Below are 18,850 nucleotides of genomic sequence, written 5' to 3' on the forward strand. Positions count from 1 at the left end.
AGTTTCCCAGTGCTGAGACTTAACCCCTTGGCTCTTATTTTCCCCTTTTCCTTCCAGACTTGCCTGGCCCCTTCTGCTTCTTTCCTATGGGCCCCCACCTGGAGGTGTCATAAATTTGATGCAAGCTTTCCAGCTTCCAAGGCCTCGCTTTGGGGAGGGACATGGGACTTGGTATGACCACTGGAATTGTACCAAGGTGGTCCCCAGGAAAAGGGGAAGTTCCAGGTTCCCTGCCCCACCCAGAAGGAGGGTGGAGCTGAGCAGAGAAAAGGAGAGAAGAGAAGGAATCTGGGGAGGAAGGAAGCAAGATGTAGAGCCAGAAGGAGGCCTGAGGAAGCCACATGGATCAAAGGGAGGCATGTGAAGAAACCGTGTTTATTTCTTGGCCCTGGACTGGTTGAAAGTGATGTGGGTGAGAGACCGGTGGGGAGGCTGTCTATGGCAGTGTTTATATTGATTTTGATTTTGCTCTTTTCCTCCCAGACTTGTATGGTCATTTCTGACCCTTTTGTATGGCTCCCGGCCAGCAGGTGCTTTAGGCTTGTGGCAGCTTTCAGGCCTTACTTTGGGCCAATCCCTTTTGGGTTGACTTTTGCCCATGAGGGGATGGGTAACTTCAGATGTTTGATTAAGAAATTTTATTTTGTCTTCCGTATTGTATACTCACTGTATTAAAGCTCCCTTTCATTAAAGTCTTATATGTTTTGTCTTGGTGCAGTGGATGGCAGAACCTATTTAGAGCAGGCAGGTTTGGGGGTTCAGTGGTGCCCCTCTCTCCCTGCCCTGTAACAGAATGACACCGGAATGAAGTTGTATTAGTGTTAGAACCCAGTGTTAAAAGTGCCTTTCATCTTCTTGGACACTCCATGTTTTTGTTCTTAATGAAGTTTCTCAAATAAGCTCTTTTATTCCTATCTATGATTGCAGGCAGCTACAAAACCATAATATATGTGTTTACCTTAAAAAATTATTCATATAAAGCAGCAGTGATATATGCAACATGAAATGGTTCAGGTAGGGCCAGAAACAGTTTTCAATACTTCAAATATAAATGTGAAAATAAGGCTGAATGAAAGTCCCTGTCTATTTCTACTTCAGATGTACTGTGATAGCATTTTATGATGTCCTGTGTGTCAATTTTGTGTATGTGTACACATTCACAGGAAAAATGTGCACATATATGTTCACATGTATGTACATGTTCTGTGAGCATGTACACATATACCATACATCCTCTTTCCCAACATACACAGTCAATACTTGCAGTTTGGTTTGGGGCAACTCTAAAAGGCCCTTCCATATCGTGGTTTAAGTCATATTTGAACCTTTTTTTTTTTAATAAAATAGGGAAATAGCAGGGAATAAAATGTTTGGTTTGTGATGACTGAGTGACTGAGATTTCTTTGTTTAACTATACAGTGTGATGAATAATTTTCATTCTTAGCAGTTTGGTGAATGACTAACTTACTGTGGTTTTCATGAGGACACCTGGCAATAGAGTTAACTCTCACTCCAGAAAAGACTTAAGACATTTTTTTCCCATTTTGTCATCATCTTTGGAGTAACCAACTGTTTACTCAAGTTCCAATTTTTGGGAGAATTTTTGGCTACACTTCCCATATCTCATAAACAGAAAGACTCATTCCTGTGATATGACTTCATTCCTTCTACTCTACCCATCTGACACAGGGCCCATTGGAAAATCAGTGCTCGAGGTCCTGCATTCAATGCAGCATGCATGTTGTATGCAGAGCTGGTTGAATCTGCTGGGCTGGGCATGATGGTTATTCCTGGTTGCCCTCCACCTCCTGGAGGACCTACGTAATTCCCAGGAGGTGCTGAGGAATATGGTATGGAAACGGCATTTGTTGGGTTCAGCCAAGTTATACCATGACCTGAGCCCAAGTTCATTCCAGAGCACCTAATGCATTCAGTAGGGGGTCTTGTTGCACCTCAAGTTCTGTGGTCCTAAGGGCACCCTTCCTTTTGGAAGTGGCATTCTTGGCATTGGTCCACCCATATTTGGATGTTCTTGCTGTAGAGTTGGGTTCATTCCATTGGAAAGCAAGGACTGACTTCCTGGGACTCCACAAGTGCTTGTTTAGATATCCTCAGTTGGGCTTTTGACCTCCAGGACACTGAGGGGACTGAAAAGGCTGACAGAATGCTGTTGTTACAGGATCTTCTGATATGCCATCTCCTGGGGGGATGTTTCTTAGTGTTGACTAGAAGCTGCTGCAGCACTGTAATCATGAAAGTCTTGCTTTACTTGAATGTTCACATATTTCCTGTCTCCTTGGAGATTCACAATAAAGATCCCAGAAGAGGGCCCTCCCTGGTGGCACAATGAGTTATCAGCACTATCTCGCTATCTGAAGCCACCGCAGCACAAGTTCAATTCCTGGTCAGGGAGGTGACCCACATGACACAGCAGATTTCTCCTGATCCTCCCACTGCTCCCCTCAGCAGGGTATTTCAGTTAATCTGCCTGTTCTGCTCCCCACTTTGTCTCTTATGAATTCTCTCACCACCACCCCCATACCTTGGGCCTGTAACCCAGTTCTGTATGCATAAATAAATCTTAAAAAGAGAGAGAGAGAGAGAATCCCAGAATACACATTACCAAGGGTGTAAGAATACTGGTGTTTCCTCCAATGTGGCATTGTTTTCCCATCTTATAGCTGATAAAAATATTTGGATCAATATCTGAGCTCCCACATGAAGCAGGTAGTCATATACGTGAAGTGCTAACCTGGCCTGTTTTTCTAGCCTTAGTCAGGGCCCTAGAATTCCTTGAAAGGCATCCATCTTTCTGTCCCTCAAAAATAGGCCTGCAGAAGTTCAACTACTGATGAATTGTATGTGCTGTAAGTGAGGCCACTGGACTGTTCTTTTGTTCTGAGTTGTTTCTGATTGCATGCTCATGAATAAGCCCAGATAAGGCCAGTAAAAGATCCAGTCAACCATCCCACAGAATTGTGAGGGAAAAACATATTACCATGGTTGCGTGTGTTGCAGCAATAGATAACCACATACTAAAGAGGTATTCCTCTCTTCCATGAAGATGGGGTTTTATTACAAATTACCTTTCTTTTTGTGCATGTATCTCCTCACAAATACCAGATTGCAATGTCTTGATTGATCTCAGATTCTTTCTTCTAAAGTACCATGCACAGAACTGTAGAAATTAGGTAATGAGTCCATTTGCAGAATAACAAAGGCTTCCATGGTAATTCAAGTTTCAAAGTAACTTTCACAAGTTCCCTTCAGCACTAAAGCACTTAGCCACTAACGTCCCTCAACCCTGTCCCACACGTGAATAGAGGCTAGTTTGGCATTACACAGGATTTGTAACAGGTATCTATGCCAGGAGTATTCCCTCACACCTTTCCTTTAGTGCCTTAAATACCTGTCAGAACAGTCTTCCTATTATTTAACCTTAACTTCTCTAGTCATACATTCTTATATTTAACCTATGATGAAAACAAGAACCCAAACTACAACTGAAAAAAAGGCGATTTCATCCTTCCCTCCAGGATTCTTGGTACAATATCCAATTTCCCAATTTCCCTTCTCTTCCATGTTTCTTTCTTTCTTTTTTTTTTTTAAGACTTATTTATTTGTGCATACAGAACTGGGGTACAGGCCAGAGGCACAGGTGTGGTGAGAGGAAGCAGAACAGGCAGATTGATGAAGTACACTGCTGAGTGGAGCAGCTGGTGGGTCAGGAGAGGTCTGCCGCGCCATGCGGTCACCTCCAGGCAGTCAGGGATTGAACTCAGGCAGAAGTGGCTTTAGCTTTTTAGTGCTGTGCTTTAACCCGCTGCAGGGCCCCCATGTTTCTTTTCTGTGACTTTTGTTGTTGTTGTTTATTTGCTTTCTTATGATGCTTTTCTTTTGTTTCATTTTCCCCACTTTTTTTTTATAAAGAAAAAATTAGATTTAATAAATATCAAATTTGGCTTTGGTGAGCATGGGGTAGATTTGCAAAATGATAGGTTTTGAAATATATGTGTAACTAAGGAACAAAAATAATGAACACTTCTACATTCCAGAATAAACCTCCAGTGTGCCAGAAAGCACAAGTGTGATCCGAGTTCCTATAATCACCACCCCTTCCACATTTAATGTTCCCTTAGTTCTTTGTCTGTGGGGCTTACCTGGAGGACAGCGATTAGCTTGTGAATAGAAACTGACCTGTGAAAGCCGTGTCTAAAAATCAGAACCTGCCTCTGAGGCAGTCATAAATGCTGGGATAGAACTTATTATTATTATTTTTTTAAAGATTTATGTATTTGTGCATATAGAACAGGGGTGCAGGCCAGAGGCTCAGGGGCGGTGAGAGGCTTCACCAGAGACAGAGTGGGGAGCAGAAGAGGCAGATCAACGAAGTACACTGCTGAGGGGTGCAGCGGGCAGGTCAGGAGAGGTCTGCCACGCCATGTGGTCACCTCCTGGGCAGGCGGGAATCGAACTATCGAACTCATGCGGCAGTGGCTTTAGATTCTCAGTGCTGTGCTTTAACCCGCTGCGCCACCAGGGAGGGCCAGAACTTATTATTTTTTAATAAATATTTAAATAATATTATTTATCTAAACTACTGGGGGCAGGATGCACTTTCTTCAATGTTAGACTCAGCGGAGACGATTTTAGTTAAACTGGTCATGGAACTTACAATTGTTTTTTCAATCCTTTCTTTGACTTTCCAGATGTAAGTTTGCACTGCACTATGATGTGGGGAAAACACAACCGTGATGCCGGGAGAGGGAAGGTCAGTGGTGCCCAAAAGGCTGGTTCAGAGGTTACTGACAGGCACCCAACGTTCTGCTTTGGTTTCTGGAAAGGCTTAAAATAGTCTATTCCGAAGGGTTCTTGGAGAAAAGGCAGCAACTCCAGCATTATTCTCAGAGAAGTCACCCCTAGTAGAAGAAAACTGAAACCTCGCTGTTATCAGCAACCAGATGTTTTCCTTCAAGCTGGAAACACCTCCCTTTGACCTCCCTCTACATTCTCTTATAACAACGGACCCTTCCCTTCTGTACTTGCTTAACTAAGGGAAATGGCTTCAGTTGCACTATAAAACAATTAAGATCTCTTTAAAGTTCATTCACTTTGATTACCTTTAATCTCAGAATAAGTTACACACCCTAAACTTTACAGTTAAAGAGTAATTTATTACTCTTTCTATAACTGTTTATAACTCAATCAAAATCACTTACCAAGCATATGTGTTTAGGAATGGGGTCATTAATTGAATGGGCATCCGTATCTCCCAATGATAAGGACAGGCTCATGAAAAGATAGATCTCGTAATTCACCGGGTGGGGAGAAGGTGGAGTGTGTAGCGCAGTTTTCTGGAAAAGTCAGTCTAGTGTTCTGTTCCAGAATGGTGTCCTGCGAGAAAGGCTGACGTTGACAAGTTTTAATTCATTTCCTCTTGGTACAGCTTTCCCCTGGCATTTTATAGGCATTTCTTTGAGAAGATAACTGTCACTGCCATTTCTCTTCATCTAGCTCAAAAAAGCCCAAGTTTTCGCACTCTTTCTTGCCTGCCGCGCCCCGTTCCAGCGCTAGGCTCGGGCCAATGAAGTTGCACCCCAGGAATCACACAATGAGGAAAGACAAACCAGCGAAATGAGACAGTCTTTTATTAGAACCGCAGAGAGGAAGGCTAGTCTTTGAGTGGCATCTCTAGACCAATAGGGAGCTATGACCGTGCACCCACTCTGGACGGTAACTGGACCCGCGGCTGCCCTAGACACGTGACTGGTGAGCCGAGGGGGCGCACCCCACCTCCTGAGCTGCAGGTAGCGCGATGTACCACGCTTCCAATGGCTCGCAGACTCTCTCGTCACGTGCAGTTCTTGCAAGTCCAAGGCCTCCGGAAGGTCATATGACAGTTGACGTTAGCGCCTCGCTGTCCAATAGAAAAGAAGGGCTTCCCTCGCAAGACCAGGAATTGGTTTATTTCCACGAATACTGGCACGGGGGTGGGCGGGGACAGCCTATCACGTGCCGAGAGACGGAATTGGGCGGGGCAGGCCACTGGTTGCGGGGCGAGCTGGGCGCGCGGCGCGCAGGCGCCCTGGGGACCCGGTAGCGGCGGCGGCGGCGGCTGCGGCGGCGGCAGCGACCAAGGGGGCCGGATCCTTGATTCAAGGGAGGCGGCGGTGGCGGCCATGGCGGCAGACGGAGAGCGATCTCCGCTGCTTTCCGAACCCATCGACGGTGGCGCCGGCGGCAACGGATTAGTGGGGCCGGGCGGGAGTGGGGCTGGGCCTGGGGGAGGCCTGACCCCCTCCGCACCTCCATACGGAGCCGGTAAACATGCCCCGCCCCAGGGTAAGCCCGGGCAGGTCCGAGGTGTTCTCCCGGGTACTCTGAGAGGCGGGGCGGGGGCGGGGCCGAGGGCGGGGCCCAAGTGGCAGGTGCGGAACTGGAGTACCTGTGACCGGGTGAGGCTTCCTTCCCTGCGCAGTGGCAACCCGAGCTTGGGTGTAGGAGTTTCTGAGGAAGCCAAGAAAAGCACGAATTTTGAGAAGCCCGTCGAGCTTGGTTAGAGAGGTTGAGGAACAGAAAGTTCCCTGATCCTCAGAACCGTCCGTGGGGGTGCCTGCAAGGAATGCCAATACTTTTTTCCACCTTCCTCTCCAGCATTTCCCCCGTTCTCCGAGGGCCACCCAGCCGTGTTGCCTGGGGAGGACCCTCCCCCCTACTCATCCCTGACCAGCCCGGACAGTGGGAGCGCCCCCATGATCACCTGCCGAGTCTGCCAGTCTCTCATCAACGTGGAAGGCAAGATGCATCAGCATGTAGTCAAATGTGGCGTCTGCAATGAAGCCACTGTGAGTGACACATATCTATGAAATGGGCCCTATTTTCTGGATTCCAATTCCGATCCCTTGATTCTAGACCCAGACGTTAGCCATGTGCTGTTCCTGAAACCCAGTTTTCATCCAGGAGTTTCACACATCCATTTCCTCAGCTGCCTCCCACCAAAGCTTATGTTTACCGTCCTAATACCTACCCTGGATACTGAAGTTTAGCTTTCATATGCACATCTCATGTTTCATTTCATTTTATGTCCTGGCTATGGCCTCATCGTTCATCTCTCAGAAGGTGTTTTGGAGGAGATGGTAGGGGTTAGGTTATGGGTTTGCTTATAATTGTCCTCATTCTTTAGCCAATCAAGAATGCACCCCCAGGGAAAAAATATGTCAGATGCCCCTGTAATTGTCTCCTTATCTGCAAAGTGACTTCCCAGCGGATTGCCTGTCCTCGACCCTACTGGTAAGAGGCATGAAGTGTATATGATGGGGGAGGGCATCTGAGGACTACTGGAAAGCAAAAAAGGATGACTGTATATAGAGAATGTAAAGGTGAAAGGGAAGTTTTTTGTGTGTGTGTTTTTAAGCAATCTTTTAAAGTTTTTTGTTTTGTTTTGTTTGCCCACTGTGCAGCAAAAGAATCATCAACCTTGGGCCTGTTCATCCAGGACCTCTGAGTCCAGAACCACAACCAATGGGCGTCAGGGTCATCTGCGGACATTGCAAGAATACGTTTCTGGTGAGGAGGGGTATAAGGAAGTCCTGAAAACAAAGCTAGGTGTCATCTTGAACTTACGTCTGAGTTACAATGGTAATTTAGGAAATCCTAAAAAGGTCTGTCCTGCGGAGATCTGTTTCCCACCCCAGGGCTCTGTTGAAGATGACTCTGCTTTTCCTTATTCTTTCTCCATAGTGGACAGAGTTCACAGACCGAACCCTGGCACGTTGCCCTCACTGCAGGAAAGTGTAAGTGATCAGAGTGGCATGGTTGAACTGGTTATTGGGTAATGTACAGACTAAAAACTATAGAGCCATTGCAAACATTCATTTCTGATTGCTTCCCCACAGGTCATCTATTGGGCGCAGATATCCACGAAAGAGATGTATCTGCTGCTTCTTGCTTGGCTTACTCTTGGCAGTCACTGCCACTGGCCTTGCTGTGAGTAACTGTGATATGGCCTCTTTCATTCTTTAGCCTTATTGTTGTAGGCAAAGATGTGAGAAATGGCTACTCTAAGAAAAAAAGTGAAAGAAAGCAGAGGGGTTCTTGTTTTAATGTATAGATGAAGTTGAAGGTACCTAGTAAGTCTTCATTGTCACTGTAGGGATAATTTAAATAAACTGCCATCTTTTAGTAAAAGATAGGACACTGAAGTGGCTTCATTACTGTTAGGAAACCTGGCTCAGTTGTCAGACCTTGACACGTCTGCAACTGTATGAGTGTGTTCCTATGTAGGGGAAATGAGTTGAACTATGGGGCCTTTACTCTCTGTCCCAATAGTGACTACACGTGGGGAGGAAACAGGAACAGAGGCTCAAGTTGTATGTTACTGTAACTCCAGGTACAAGATGAAAAGTAACCCCTTCTTTTTCTCTCTCATCTTCATCAGTTTGGCACATGGACGCACGCACAGCGATACGGAGGCATCTACGCAGCCTGGGCATTGGTCATTCTGTTGGCTGTGCTGTGTTTGGTTCGGGCCCTCTATTGGGCCTGTATGAAGGTCAGCCACCCTGTTCAGAACTTCTCCTGAGTAACATGAAGACCTACAGACTGTGCCTGGCCTCTCCCTGGTGGGGACAGTGACACTACAAAGGGAGCCATGGTAAAAGGCTCGCTGGGCCTCTACATGGGAGCCAAGGAGCTGCCTTCCTTTTCCCTGGGGAGAGGTGAGAAGGAACCAGGCCCTCACCTAGGTTTGGAGGGTTAGATAAGACCACTGCTGGCTATCTGCTTTCCTCCAGGGGTTGCTGTTTAGGGTGAAGTAGGTGAAATGTTGCCCCTAAACCTGGATCCTAAGACGGTTCTGCCCTTGTCCTTCCTATATGCTCCCTGAGCCATTCCTGTCCCTTACACATTCCAGGGCAGGGTGGGGGTGGGTAGCCCTGGGGGTTTCCCTCCCTCTTGTGCACCATTAGGACCTTGCTGCTGCTATTGCACTTCACCAGGGGCTGGTTCTGGCCTCAGTACCCTTTTCCCCCATTCTGTGTCCTGTGGGAGTGGGGTCAGCCGCTGCTCTGTACAGAACCACAGGAACTTAACGTGTATATAACTATTTAATGTGGGGTATGTTCCCCTAGTCCTGTATTTCCCTTGGTTCCTCCTTCCAACTTTGTATCCCAGTTGCAGTATTTAACTAGACTGGGTATCAGGGTTGCTGTGTCTTGGGGGAGGTTAGGGGCTCATCCTGTGCTTGTAAATAAATAAGGTCATGACTACCCTTTTCCAGTTGTTAATCTGTATGTATGAAAAGAGGGGAATTTGGAATCCCAGAAAGGGGCAGAATACAAAGACAGCAACGCTGAAACTATGGCTTTTTATTTTTCACACAGACATTTCAAAGGAAGTTATCAGTAGCTTGTGTTTAATGTAAAAAAAGAAATTCACACAGAAAAAGAAAAATTTGGGCTTAAGGAAATCTAAGTCTTCACTAGGAGCCTAGTTCAAGAATTTATGTTTTTATAAGGGATTAACAGTGTAGACTTTTTTTAGACAGCAGTTTTTAAAGAAGTTTGGGAAGTAAGAGGTTTTAAAGCTAGTTTTAGGGGGTATATTTCCCAGGCCCAAAGTGATCTGGAGGAGGTGTCACAATGCTAGGTATAGGGTGATTGGACAGTGGTCACTGCCAAGGGCCTTGGAACGGATCTTGCTGTCACACAATGCAGGTAACAGAGAGTGAGACAGCAAAAAATAATCAAGGCGCCAACCAACATTTTTGGATCGAGCATTCATCATGTAAGTCCAGAAGGTGTAGGCGTAGGCAGTGTCAGGGTAGAGGTGCCGGAAGCTGTCGGTCAGTGGCACAGCCTGCAGCAGTTCTCCAAAGCCTTGCCGCTCTTGTGGAGTAAAACCTGCATTCTTTTTGTTTCCCTTGGGGTTGCGTAGGTCAATTTCTTCGTGAGCCACATTGAGGTCCCCACATAGCACAAGGGGTTTGCGGGAAGCTAAGCCCTTCAGGAACTTTCGAAAGGCTTCATCCCAACGTTGCCGGTACTCCAGGCGCACCAGACCCCTGCCTGCATTAGGTACATAGGCTGTTACCAGCACAAATGTGTCAAATTCGGCCACAATCACCCGGCCTTCCTGATCATGTTCCTCTTCACCTACAGAAATAATAAAACAGAATCAGCATAAAGTGTAAAAGAAAGCAAGAAAATAAAATTGAGAACTGATAATAGGAATGGGGCAATTAACTATTGGTTTGGAAGAGCTCAGGCCTTATGAATCAATAGGGTCTCACCAATGCCATAAGAGACTTTGAGTGGGCACTGGCGGGAGAGCAGGCCCACACCACTGTATCCCTCCTTGTCTGAAGGAGCCGACCAATACTGATGGGACAGTCCAGAGAGCTCTTGAAGTTCAGTAGGCAGTTTGTTTTCTGAACATTTGGTCTCTTGGAGGCACAGGATATCAGGAGCTTCTTCCTTTACCCACTAGGAGTGAAATATAAGGTGGAAAAAGTACAATCCATTATTTAACAGTATGTTAACTACAAGTGAGACACAGGTAAGACAGACCCTGTGTAAGGAGTTCAACAATCAGCAGAATACTTATAAATACGTAACTATTGTAAAGCTATAAGAAAGTCTTATGTAACACTGAGGGATTTTTGTTTACATTGTGGGTAGCCCTGTTAAAAGAGTTTTGAGCAGTAGTTATTTAACTGGATAGTTGTTATTACAGATAACATGGAAATAAGCCAGAATGGAGAAGAGACATTAAAACTATGGCAGCAGGAACAAAGGAATGGACGATTAGGAAATACAAGTGGCAGACTTGGTGAATCCTGATTTCTCCACTTCTCTCAAGAAAATTAGACTGGGAAAAAAAGAAAACCCTACATGCTGGGGCCTAAAATATAAAATGTTGATTAAACTCCATTATCATTCAAATAATACTAAAAACTCCCTCCTGAATTCCACTCACATCTAAACCCTTCTTCTTAATCCAGGCTCGAAGCCCATCCACATTCCAGGAGCAGATCTTGATTGTGGCTGATTTGCCACTCGGTGAGGTTTTCTGATCCGGGGGGTCTTCATACAGAATTGGCCCCTCGCCAGCAGCCTCTTTTTCGTTCTTCTTTGCTCCTGCCTTACTCTTCTTGGCCTCTGGCTCTATAGAAATGAGTAATAAATGGGTAAAAGTTGATGAGTTTCCAACTTTGGTCCTGAGTTAACTATTAGATCCACTGAGACCCCACAGAAGCAGTAACCTAATTTACAAATTTCAAAAACGTGTTTGGTTGTAATTCCAGTTCACACAAAGAATTAACGCTGCCTCTAGGGAAGATTCATTTATTAATAATTCTTACCAGTTTTGGGCTCTTCCCCATCTTCTGCCACCGCTCCCTTTTTCCCACGCTTCGGCATCACTGTAACGAACGCCTTTTGGCACCTACTCCACGTTGCCCACCGAAACAATAATTTCAACACTTGACCTAGAGGTAAACAAATGAAAACTGATAAGCTGAGCTAGAGAAGTCTCTGCCCTCCGGCACCGGCACTAGGTCCCGCCTTTCAAATCGCAAGATCGCTAAGCCCTTTCCCCGCCTCCAGTGCACCACAGGCCTTTAGCCCCTCACCCGCAAAACTAGATCATTTCATAATGCCCAGTACTCCTGGCGAGACTTGCCTTTCCGCCAATGTGGGCTCAATATTAAGGTCTTGGGCTTAGATGCGGATGATAAATACAGCAAAGCCCCTCTGATAAGCAAAATAATAGCAACCCGTACCAGCCCCGATCCGCTCCAGCCTGACTCCTCCTTACCCCAGCACAAAGAATGGAGCACGCTGTGTCCCCACGTGGGAGAGTGGCGTCGTCACGTGATCTGAGTCACGCGCCACGTGGCGGCGGAACGCAAGCGATTGGTCTGTCTGGTACCACGTGACGGACAAGGTCGGCCTCCCTCCCTCTCCGAGTCGCCAAGGCCCCACGCTTCCATTCTCGGGCTGTGTGTCGCTATGCCTGACCCAAGACTCATCCTGTCACCCCGACAGAAGAGCTCCGCGCCGAGAAACAGCGCCAGAAGTCAGTGGACACAGCTGGCTGGACCTCTGCAAAGAGGCAGAGGAACTGCTAGGAGCTTGAGGGGCAGATGCCCGCTCAGCGCACAACGGCAGCTACGAGGACAACCTTGAGGGGGCCTCGACGGTTCGGAGGATGCCGGGGGCGGGGCCAACGCGGGCTCGCCCGTCGCGGGCGTTTTATGGCGTCCGGTGCGTGCGGCTAGGTACCTGGTTCAGCCGCTCCGCTGCCCTTTGCGCGCCCGGGAGTCTGTGGCCGGACCCCACTGTTGCGCGCTGCACAGTGCCGTTGGTAGCTGGGAGGTCTGCTGGCTTTTTCTCCCGGCTCGGCCATGCCAGCCGTGCTGGGGTTTGAAGGTAGCGCCAACAAGATTGGCGTGGGAGTGGTGCGGGACGGCGCGGTGCTGGCCAACCCGCGGCGGACCTATGTCACGCCACCGGGCACCGGTACGTGAGTAGGGACCGAGCGTCACCTTCCTCTTCAGAGGGTAGTGCCTGGACCCCTTTGTCCCCCAGAGCTTTGCATCCAGTCTCTCAGATGATGGGACAGTATTAACGTCTCTAAGTTAAGGGATAGCGGAGTCACAAACCCTGGAAGTTTTATGGGTTCGTCCAGGTTTTCCTTGGCGCCTTTGAGATACTAATCGTCAACTGGCTGCTGGATACAAAAAACATATAAAATAAAATAAAAGATAAAACCGATGAAAATAAGACCTGCTATGAAGTTGAACATATAGAACTTAACATAAGTGGTTTTTTTCACTTAGGTGCAATCAGAATACCTTAGGATTTAGGTGTCAGAACTGAATGGTTTTGCAGCGTTCAAATCCAGTATTTATGTTTCTGGAATTCTGTTTTTCTACCTGTAAAATGGGAATTATATCTCTGCCATGTTACGGAATCTTTAGAATTAAGTGAAAACTACTAGACACATCGTTGTAACTTTTCATAAGTTTTATTTGTGAGCTATTAATTTGTCTGCCCTGGCCTCCTCCCCACCAGTACTTGCATACAAATGAGGGGGAAGCTGAGTTGCATATACCTGAAAAGCCTCCCTAAACATCATGTTTTGAGTTGTTGTACATTAAAAATGTTTGCTACCAGGGAAACAATAAAATAGTCAATGAGGGCCCTCCCTGGTGGCGCAGTGGGTTAAAGCTAGCTAGGAAGCTAGCCGCAGCCACTTCATGAGTTCCATCCCCAGCTAGGGAGGTGACCTAAGTAGAGAGCAGACTTCTTCTGATCCGCCCGCTGCCCCCCTCAGCCGTGGACTTTTGTCAGTCTACCTGTTCTGTACCCCACTCTGTCTTTGGTGAATCCTCTCACTTTCCCTGCACTTCTAGTCTGTATGCATGAAAAAAAGTTGATGTACTAATGGTTAACTAGGGGAAACTAAAAATAATTACATTGCAACACTTGCGTTAAATAAGGTGGTGCTATCATTGGGTTCTGTAGGGTCACTTAGAATGTGAAAGGCTATGAGGTGGCTGTCACTTATATTGTGTTCTGAAAGCTGAAATGGAGTTGGATATGAAAGAGTATAGCAGAATAGGCCAGAAAGAATTCATCTGAAAACCTAGAAGGATGCTTGAGGAGAGTGAAAGAGACTCTTACTAATTTATCAAAAGGCTTGTTGTAAATTCTACCAATCTTTGCTATAGAGAGACCCTTGGATAGCTCATCTGTGTCCATCTCTTAGGATTCCTTCCAGGTGATACTGCCAGGCACCACCGAGCTGTTATCCTGGACCTTCTGGAGGAGGCATTAAAAGAGGCTGGATTAACCTCCCAGGATATTGATTGCATTGCCTATACAAAAGGTACTACTGGGACAGTGGTGGTCACCAGTGGATGACTGTACCTGGAGCCTGACTGGGTCAAAGTAGACTGACTGCCTCTTGCCTCTGCTGCTGCCACTACCTCTACCCCCCTCTCCCATTCCCTGCTTCTCCCCCAGTTTTGTTTTCCTCAATGTCTAGGATTCTAACTCCTATTTCTACCTGTGTAGGGCCTGGCATGGGTGCTCCACTGGCATCTGTGGCTGTTGTGGCTCGTACCGTAGCCCAGCTGTGGAATAAGCCATTGTTGGGTGTGAACCATTGTATAGGCCACATTGAGATGGGCCGTCTCATCACTGGAGCCACCAACCCAACCGTGCTGTATGTCAGCGGAGGCAATACCCAGGTATTTAGAAGTACTGCCATTTCTTCTTAATTTATGAGGCGCCCACCATACAAGCAACTTTCTTGTCCTACCTTAGTGTCAGGAGCTGTAAGAATAAAGCTGGGCTTCTGTGAACCTAAAATGTTGTAAAGCAGACAACCTATAACAAAGTTTGTAATATTGCAGATTTGACCTAGATAATGAGAACATAACACGTGTTCATGTTTATGGCTATAAAAATTAGGAATTTCGAGTTTAGAAAAGGAAAGAATGGTAAAGATGGAAGCCTTCAAAATACTGAAAGCAATTTCATTTTCACTATTTTGAAGCTTTTTTCCTTACAGATCTTAGCTAACATCAAGGGACACTATTTAATTTGTCTCTAGAAGATAGGTACTTGTTTTTATATTACTGGTGGTCAGTATATCAAAGTTGATAATTCCAAAAGTATAGAAAATACAAATAAATTTTTTTTTTAAGATTTATATTATGCACACAAGAACTGGGGTACAGGCCAGAGGTGGGAGGGCAGAGAGGTGGTGGTGAGAGATTTCACCAGAGACAAGAGTAGGGAGCAGAACAGGTAGATGTATTGAAATGCACTGCTGAGGGGAGCAGTGGGCAAGTCAGGAGAGGTCTGCCGCACCATGTGGGTCACCTTCTCCAGCTGGGGATCGAACTTGTACTGCAATGGCTTCAGACAGCTTCATAGTGTTATGTGTTAACCCCTTGCGCCACCAAGAAGGACCCATAAATACAAATAATTTTAAAACATAAATGTTAGAATGTATTTCAAGTTGATAAGGTGAAGCCAAAATTGGGGATACCCTATGAGTCTTTTTAAAGTTGAGATTGAAGAATCCTAGCCTTCCTTTCCCATGGGATAGCTGATGGAATTGTCATCAGAAATAGTCATTGTCCTCAGCTTATGAAAGGATCATACTCTAAAGCTCCATTTTGTGAAATTATTGTTAATGATGAAGTTGTTGTTGATGAAGTACACACCCCATGACCACTATGTGGGAATTTGATCGGATCAAGACCAGATAGCTAGTTGAGGTCTGAAGGATGACATACAAGCTTAGGGGTATGGGGAATAGCAGTGGATAATACAGGAGTTAGTGAAAGAAGAAAAACTGAGAATTTTCTCTGTTTTTCTTCTTTTTGAAGCCTAATTAGGTGTAAAAAAAAAAAAAACATGGAAGGTGATTGGGTAGAAAGGAGTGGATAAGTAGAAAGTGGAGTGGGTAGAGAAGTAGAAAGGCAGGATTTCCCTTTCCCCTTTTGTTGCCAACCTTTTGACAGAATGTGACCTACATCAGAATGGAAGGAAATCCCTGGCAGCTCTAGATTGGGAAAGGAATTCTGGTCCCTAGAGAGCAGTCACGGTCCGCAGTATGGTGTATGTGTGTCAGTGAATGACAGCAGTTGGTCCTGTTTGAAGAATGGACATATCATTGATAGCCTGGGCTAAGTGCTGTATTAGTCTGACCCAATGTGGGATTTTTGAGTTACTTATTTCTGCTTCTAATTTCCAAATACTCATGCTCTAGTAGAATAATCTAGGTCTCTGGTTTCTTGCCTTCAGTCAAGAAAACCTTTTCCTGTTTGACAGCGTCAGGCCTGCTTTTAGCGGAAATGTGGGGAAACCTGAAGTCAGAAAAATGTGTTTGAAATGATAGCTTACTTCTGCCCTGCCCTAGATTCTAGACTATCATATAAGATTAAGAATCTGCTCTGGTGATCACAGAGCGAGCCATGGCACATTGCGGCTCCCAAGAGGCCCTCATTGTGGGAGGTGTTGGCTGTACATATATATAGGCTTATCAGATAAGAACTATAAAAAGATTGTCTGTTCAGGGAAGTGTTTTTAATCCATTTCTTATTGGAAGCCCTGGTGGCCGTGTTGATCCTCTTCCCCAAAGCCAAATACTCCTCTTTACAGACTTGAGGTTTCATGGACATCCTCATCACCCTTAGGTGATTGCATACTCAGAACATCGCTACCGCATCTTTGGGGAAACCATCGATATTGCTGTGGGTAATTGTCTGGATCGTTTTGCTCGAGTGTTGAAGGTAAGCCATCAGGACTGCAGAGACTGTAAGATGTGGGTGAATTTTGGGGGAACCATGGAGGGATAAACAAATTAACCTCTTTTGCTTCCTGGATGTCTTAATTCATCCTCTTCTTCCTTTTGCTAGATTTCCAATGACCCCAGTCCAGGCTACAATATCGAACAGATGGCAAAGCGGTAAGGGGCCCTAAGGAGGAAGGAGGTTGACTGGTGGGCTTCAGAGTGATTTCCATGCACGTGTGTGTGTGTGTGTGTGTGTGTGTGTGTGTGCCCATATGTGTGAGTGTGCGTGTGAGGTTTGGGAGGGACTTTGGAGGGTGAGTAGACAGCTAACTACAGGCTTAGTGTCTCATATACTCTCTCACATAGAGGCAAGAAGTTAGTTGAACTGCCATACACTGTGAAGGGGATGGACGTCTCATTCTCGGGGATCCTGTCTTTTATTGAGGTAAGTGCAGGAGAGGTGAAGGGATGAGCACTTTCATGCTTTTTTATGCGGCATATCTTTTGTTTACCGTTGTTTTCCTGCATATAGCATGGTACTGGCCCATATTAAATCATCAGTGAATTTACTTAGCAAATGTTTATTGAACATTTTCGGTGTGTCAGGTACTGTTCTGGACAATAGTGGTACAACGTGGAGCAAAATAAAAATCCCTGCTTTCATGCAGCTTACATTCTTATGAGATAAAATAACAGAAACCTGAAAAAGAAAAAGGGGAAAATAGTTAAATATAAAGGATCATATGATGATCAGAAAAATTAGAAGGGCAAGTGTTGGGGTGCCAAATTCAGAATTATTGACTATTCTGTAGCCTAGTGCCAGTGTGGTATAGGAGTTCTGGTAAGTTGAATTATTGTGAAACGTCATGGTTCTCCAAGTTCATGCTGTCCCCAAATCACTATTCTGTTCGTTCTTCCCTTGAATTTTAGGATGTAGCCCAGCGGATGCTGGCCACAGGCGAGTGTACCCCTGAGGATCTGTGTTTCTCCCTGCAGGTAATAAATTAAAAAGTTGCAACAGAAAGTTTGGGGCGGGATGAGTGTGTGTATAATAGAGCAGCACTGATTTGGGATTTTACCTTGTTTGCCTTGCACAGGAAACCGTGTTTGCAATGTTGGTAGAGATCACAGAGAGAGCCATGGCACATTGCGGCTCCCAGGAGGCCCTCATTGTGGGAGGTGTCGGCTGTATGTATCATTGAACCCTGTTCCTCTTTCCTTTTCTTGGGCCTGTGCATCTTCCTCCTGATACTCTAAATCTCCAGGGATTTGGGGAAATCATTAGTTTCATGTCTCTTCCTATACTGGGAACAGCCCAGTTCTAGCCCCTAGCTCCTCCTGCATTCTCCAAAGTGCACAAGAGGTGTACAGCTGGGCCATGAAGCCACGGCTAAAACTATGCTAACTTGACCCTGCCTCCTCGTAGGTAATATCAGGCTACAGGAAATGATGGAGACAATGTGCCAAGAACGTGGAGCCCAGCTTTTTGCCACAGATGAGAGGTAAAGGCCCCTCCCTTTCTTGAGTTCTCCTTTTTTCCCTTAAGCAAACTATAATCCCCCAGCCTTAGAGCCCATGTTGCAAATCTCTTTTCCTTCCAGATTTTGCATTGACAATGGAGCCATGATAGCCCAGGCTGGTTGGGAGATGTTTCGGGCGGGACACAGGACCCCCCTCAATGAGTCTGGCATTACACAGCGGTGAGTGTCCCCATTGAGGGACTAGATAGGATGATTCACGAGGTAGGCAAAAATCAGGCAGAAATAGAATCATAAGGCTAGAGAAGAAAGGAAGATTCTAAAGGCAAGCCATCCATCAAGCTCTTTCTGTTTTCTTCAGGTATCGGACAGATGAAGTAGAAGTGACCTGGAGGGATTAATGAGGTCAATAGGACTGGCGTAGAGAATGCCCTGAGCAGAGCCCAAGGCCCTCTGGGTATTAATCGCTGTCCTGATGTGGGAGTCCTGGCGGGCCTGTTGGCTCTCCCATTGTTAAACCTGTTGTTGATGATTAACAATAAAATATTTTTGGTTTTGTATGCTGGTAACTGGCTCCAATCTTTCGTACTAACAAGCATTACTTCCACTCATTTTTGTCCTTTCGGTGTTCCTTTTCCTATCTCTCAAACTCTTGTGCTCTCTGAACTAATCACCAGTCATTAGCAAAATTCTCCATATCCTTAGCCTCTTCTTGAAATGTTCCCTTCATAGTCCTACTCCGAGCCCAGATTTCTCCCAGGGACCCTCCCTGCTTTTCCCCCTAGAGTCCAAGGATGTTACTCCCCTTCCACTGACTTTATCTCCCATAGTGTTTATTTCTTGCCTCCAGCTAAGTTTCAGTTATAAGCATTTGTTGCAAGCATCTCAGTTTTCAACCTGCCTTTCTCTTGTTTTTCTTGTACTCAACTCTTTACCTCCTTTTTATAACTAAACCTATGTAGCTGAAAGGGCCTAGCAAAGACCAGCCAGGCTGACCTGTCTTCAATTCACCATCATAAAACTAAATGGGTCCTTGATGCCAGTTCTCGTATCCCCCCCCC

The 18,850-nt window shown here is 45.8% G+C and overlaps 4 protein-coding genes and 1 pseudogene across 7 annotated transcripts in view; 2 read left to right on the plus strand and 3 right to left on the minus strand.

The window, feature by feature from the left end:
- The window catches only part of PNP (purine nucleoside phosphorylase), a 19,113-nt gene extending 13,518 nt beyond the window's left edge, over positions 1-5,595 (minus strand). Inside the window, exon 1 of the mRNA XM_012733965.1 lies at positions 5,220-5,595. The gene's annotated coding sequence lies outside the window, so the exon portion shown is untranslated. The remainder of the gene's footprint in view (positions 1-5,219) is intronic.
- On the minus strand, positions 1,624-6,181 carry LOC101622619 (annotated as a pseudogene).
- Positions 5,918-9,272, plus strand: TMEM55B (transmembrane protein 55B). 2 transcript variants are annotated; one of them, XM_004694690.2, is made up of 7 exons: positions 5,918-6,342; positions 6,655-6,845; positions 7,184-7,290; positions 7,461-7,566; positions 7,741-7,793; positions 7,896-7,986; positions 8,438-9,272. In XM_004694690.2, the coding sequence occupies exons 1-7, from the start codon at positions 6,180-6,182 to the stop codon at positions 8,579-8,581; spliced, it is 855 nt and encodes a 284-aa protein (XP_004694747.1). In that variant the 5' UTR covers positions 5,918-6,179; the 3' UTR covers positions 8,582-9,272. The 2 variants fall into 2 exon arrangements, with proteins under 2 accessions (XP_004694747.1, XP_004694748.1); XM_004694691.2 differs by having other exon boundaries at positions 5,918-6,321.
- Positions 9,273-9,355: 83 nt separating this feature from the next.
- APEX1 (APEX nuclease (multifunctional DNA repair enzyme) 1) lies at positions 9,356-11,857 on the minus strand. Of its 3 annotated transcripts, none has more exons than XM_012733973.1 (5): positions 11,815-11,857; positions 11,360-11,485; positions 10,975-11,162; positions 10,289-10,481; positions 9,356-10,151 (listed from the first exon to the last, which is right to left on the minus strand). In XM_012733973.1, exons 2-5 carry the CDS (start codon positions 11,415-11,417, stop codon positions 9,634-9,636), a joined length of 957 nt encoding a protein of 318 aa, XP_012589427.1. In that variant the 5' UTR covers positions 11,418-11,485; positions 11,815-11,857; the 3' UTR covers positions 9,356-9,633. The 3 variants fall into 3 exon arrangements, with proteins under 3 accessions (XP_012589427.1, XP_004694749.1, XP_012589428.1); XM_004694692.2 differs by lacking the exon at positions 11,815-11,857 and adding an exon at positions 11,780-11,806; XM_012733974.1 differs by lacking the exon at positions 11,815-11,857 and adding an exon at positions 11,680-11,773.
- Positions 11,858-12,240: 383 nt separating this feature from the next.
- On the plus strand, positions 12,241-18,347 carry OSGEP (O-sialoglycoprotein endopeptidase). The gene is made up of 11 exons (XM_004694693.2): positions 12,241-12,518; positions 13,771-13,890; positions 14,079-14,254; positions 16,214-16,309; positions 16,436-16,485; positions 16,678-16,756; positions 17,242-17,307; positions 17,409-17,499; positions 17,738-17,813; positions 17,913-18,011; positions 18,151-18,347. Exons 1-11 carry the CDS (start codon positions 12,404-12,406, stop codon positions 18,188-18,190), a joined length of 1,008 nt encoding a protein of 335 aa, XP_004694750.1. The 5' UTR covers positions 12,241-12,403; the 3' UTR covers positions 18,191-18,347.
- The last annotated feature ends 503 nt before the right edge of the window (positions 18,348-18,850 follow it).

This window comes from Condylura cristata, unplaced genomic scaffold, assembly GCF_000260355.1.
Source record: "Condylura cristata isolate star-nosed mole 26May11 unplaced genomic scaffold, ConCri1.0 scaffold00045, whole genome shotgun sequence".
In the NCBI taxonomy this organism is placed as follows: Eukaryota; Metazoa; Chordata; class Mammalia; order Eulipotyphla; family Talpidae; genus Condylura; species Condylura cristata.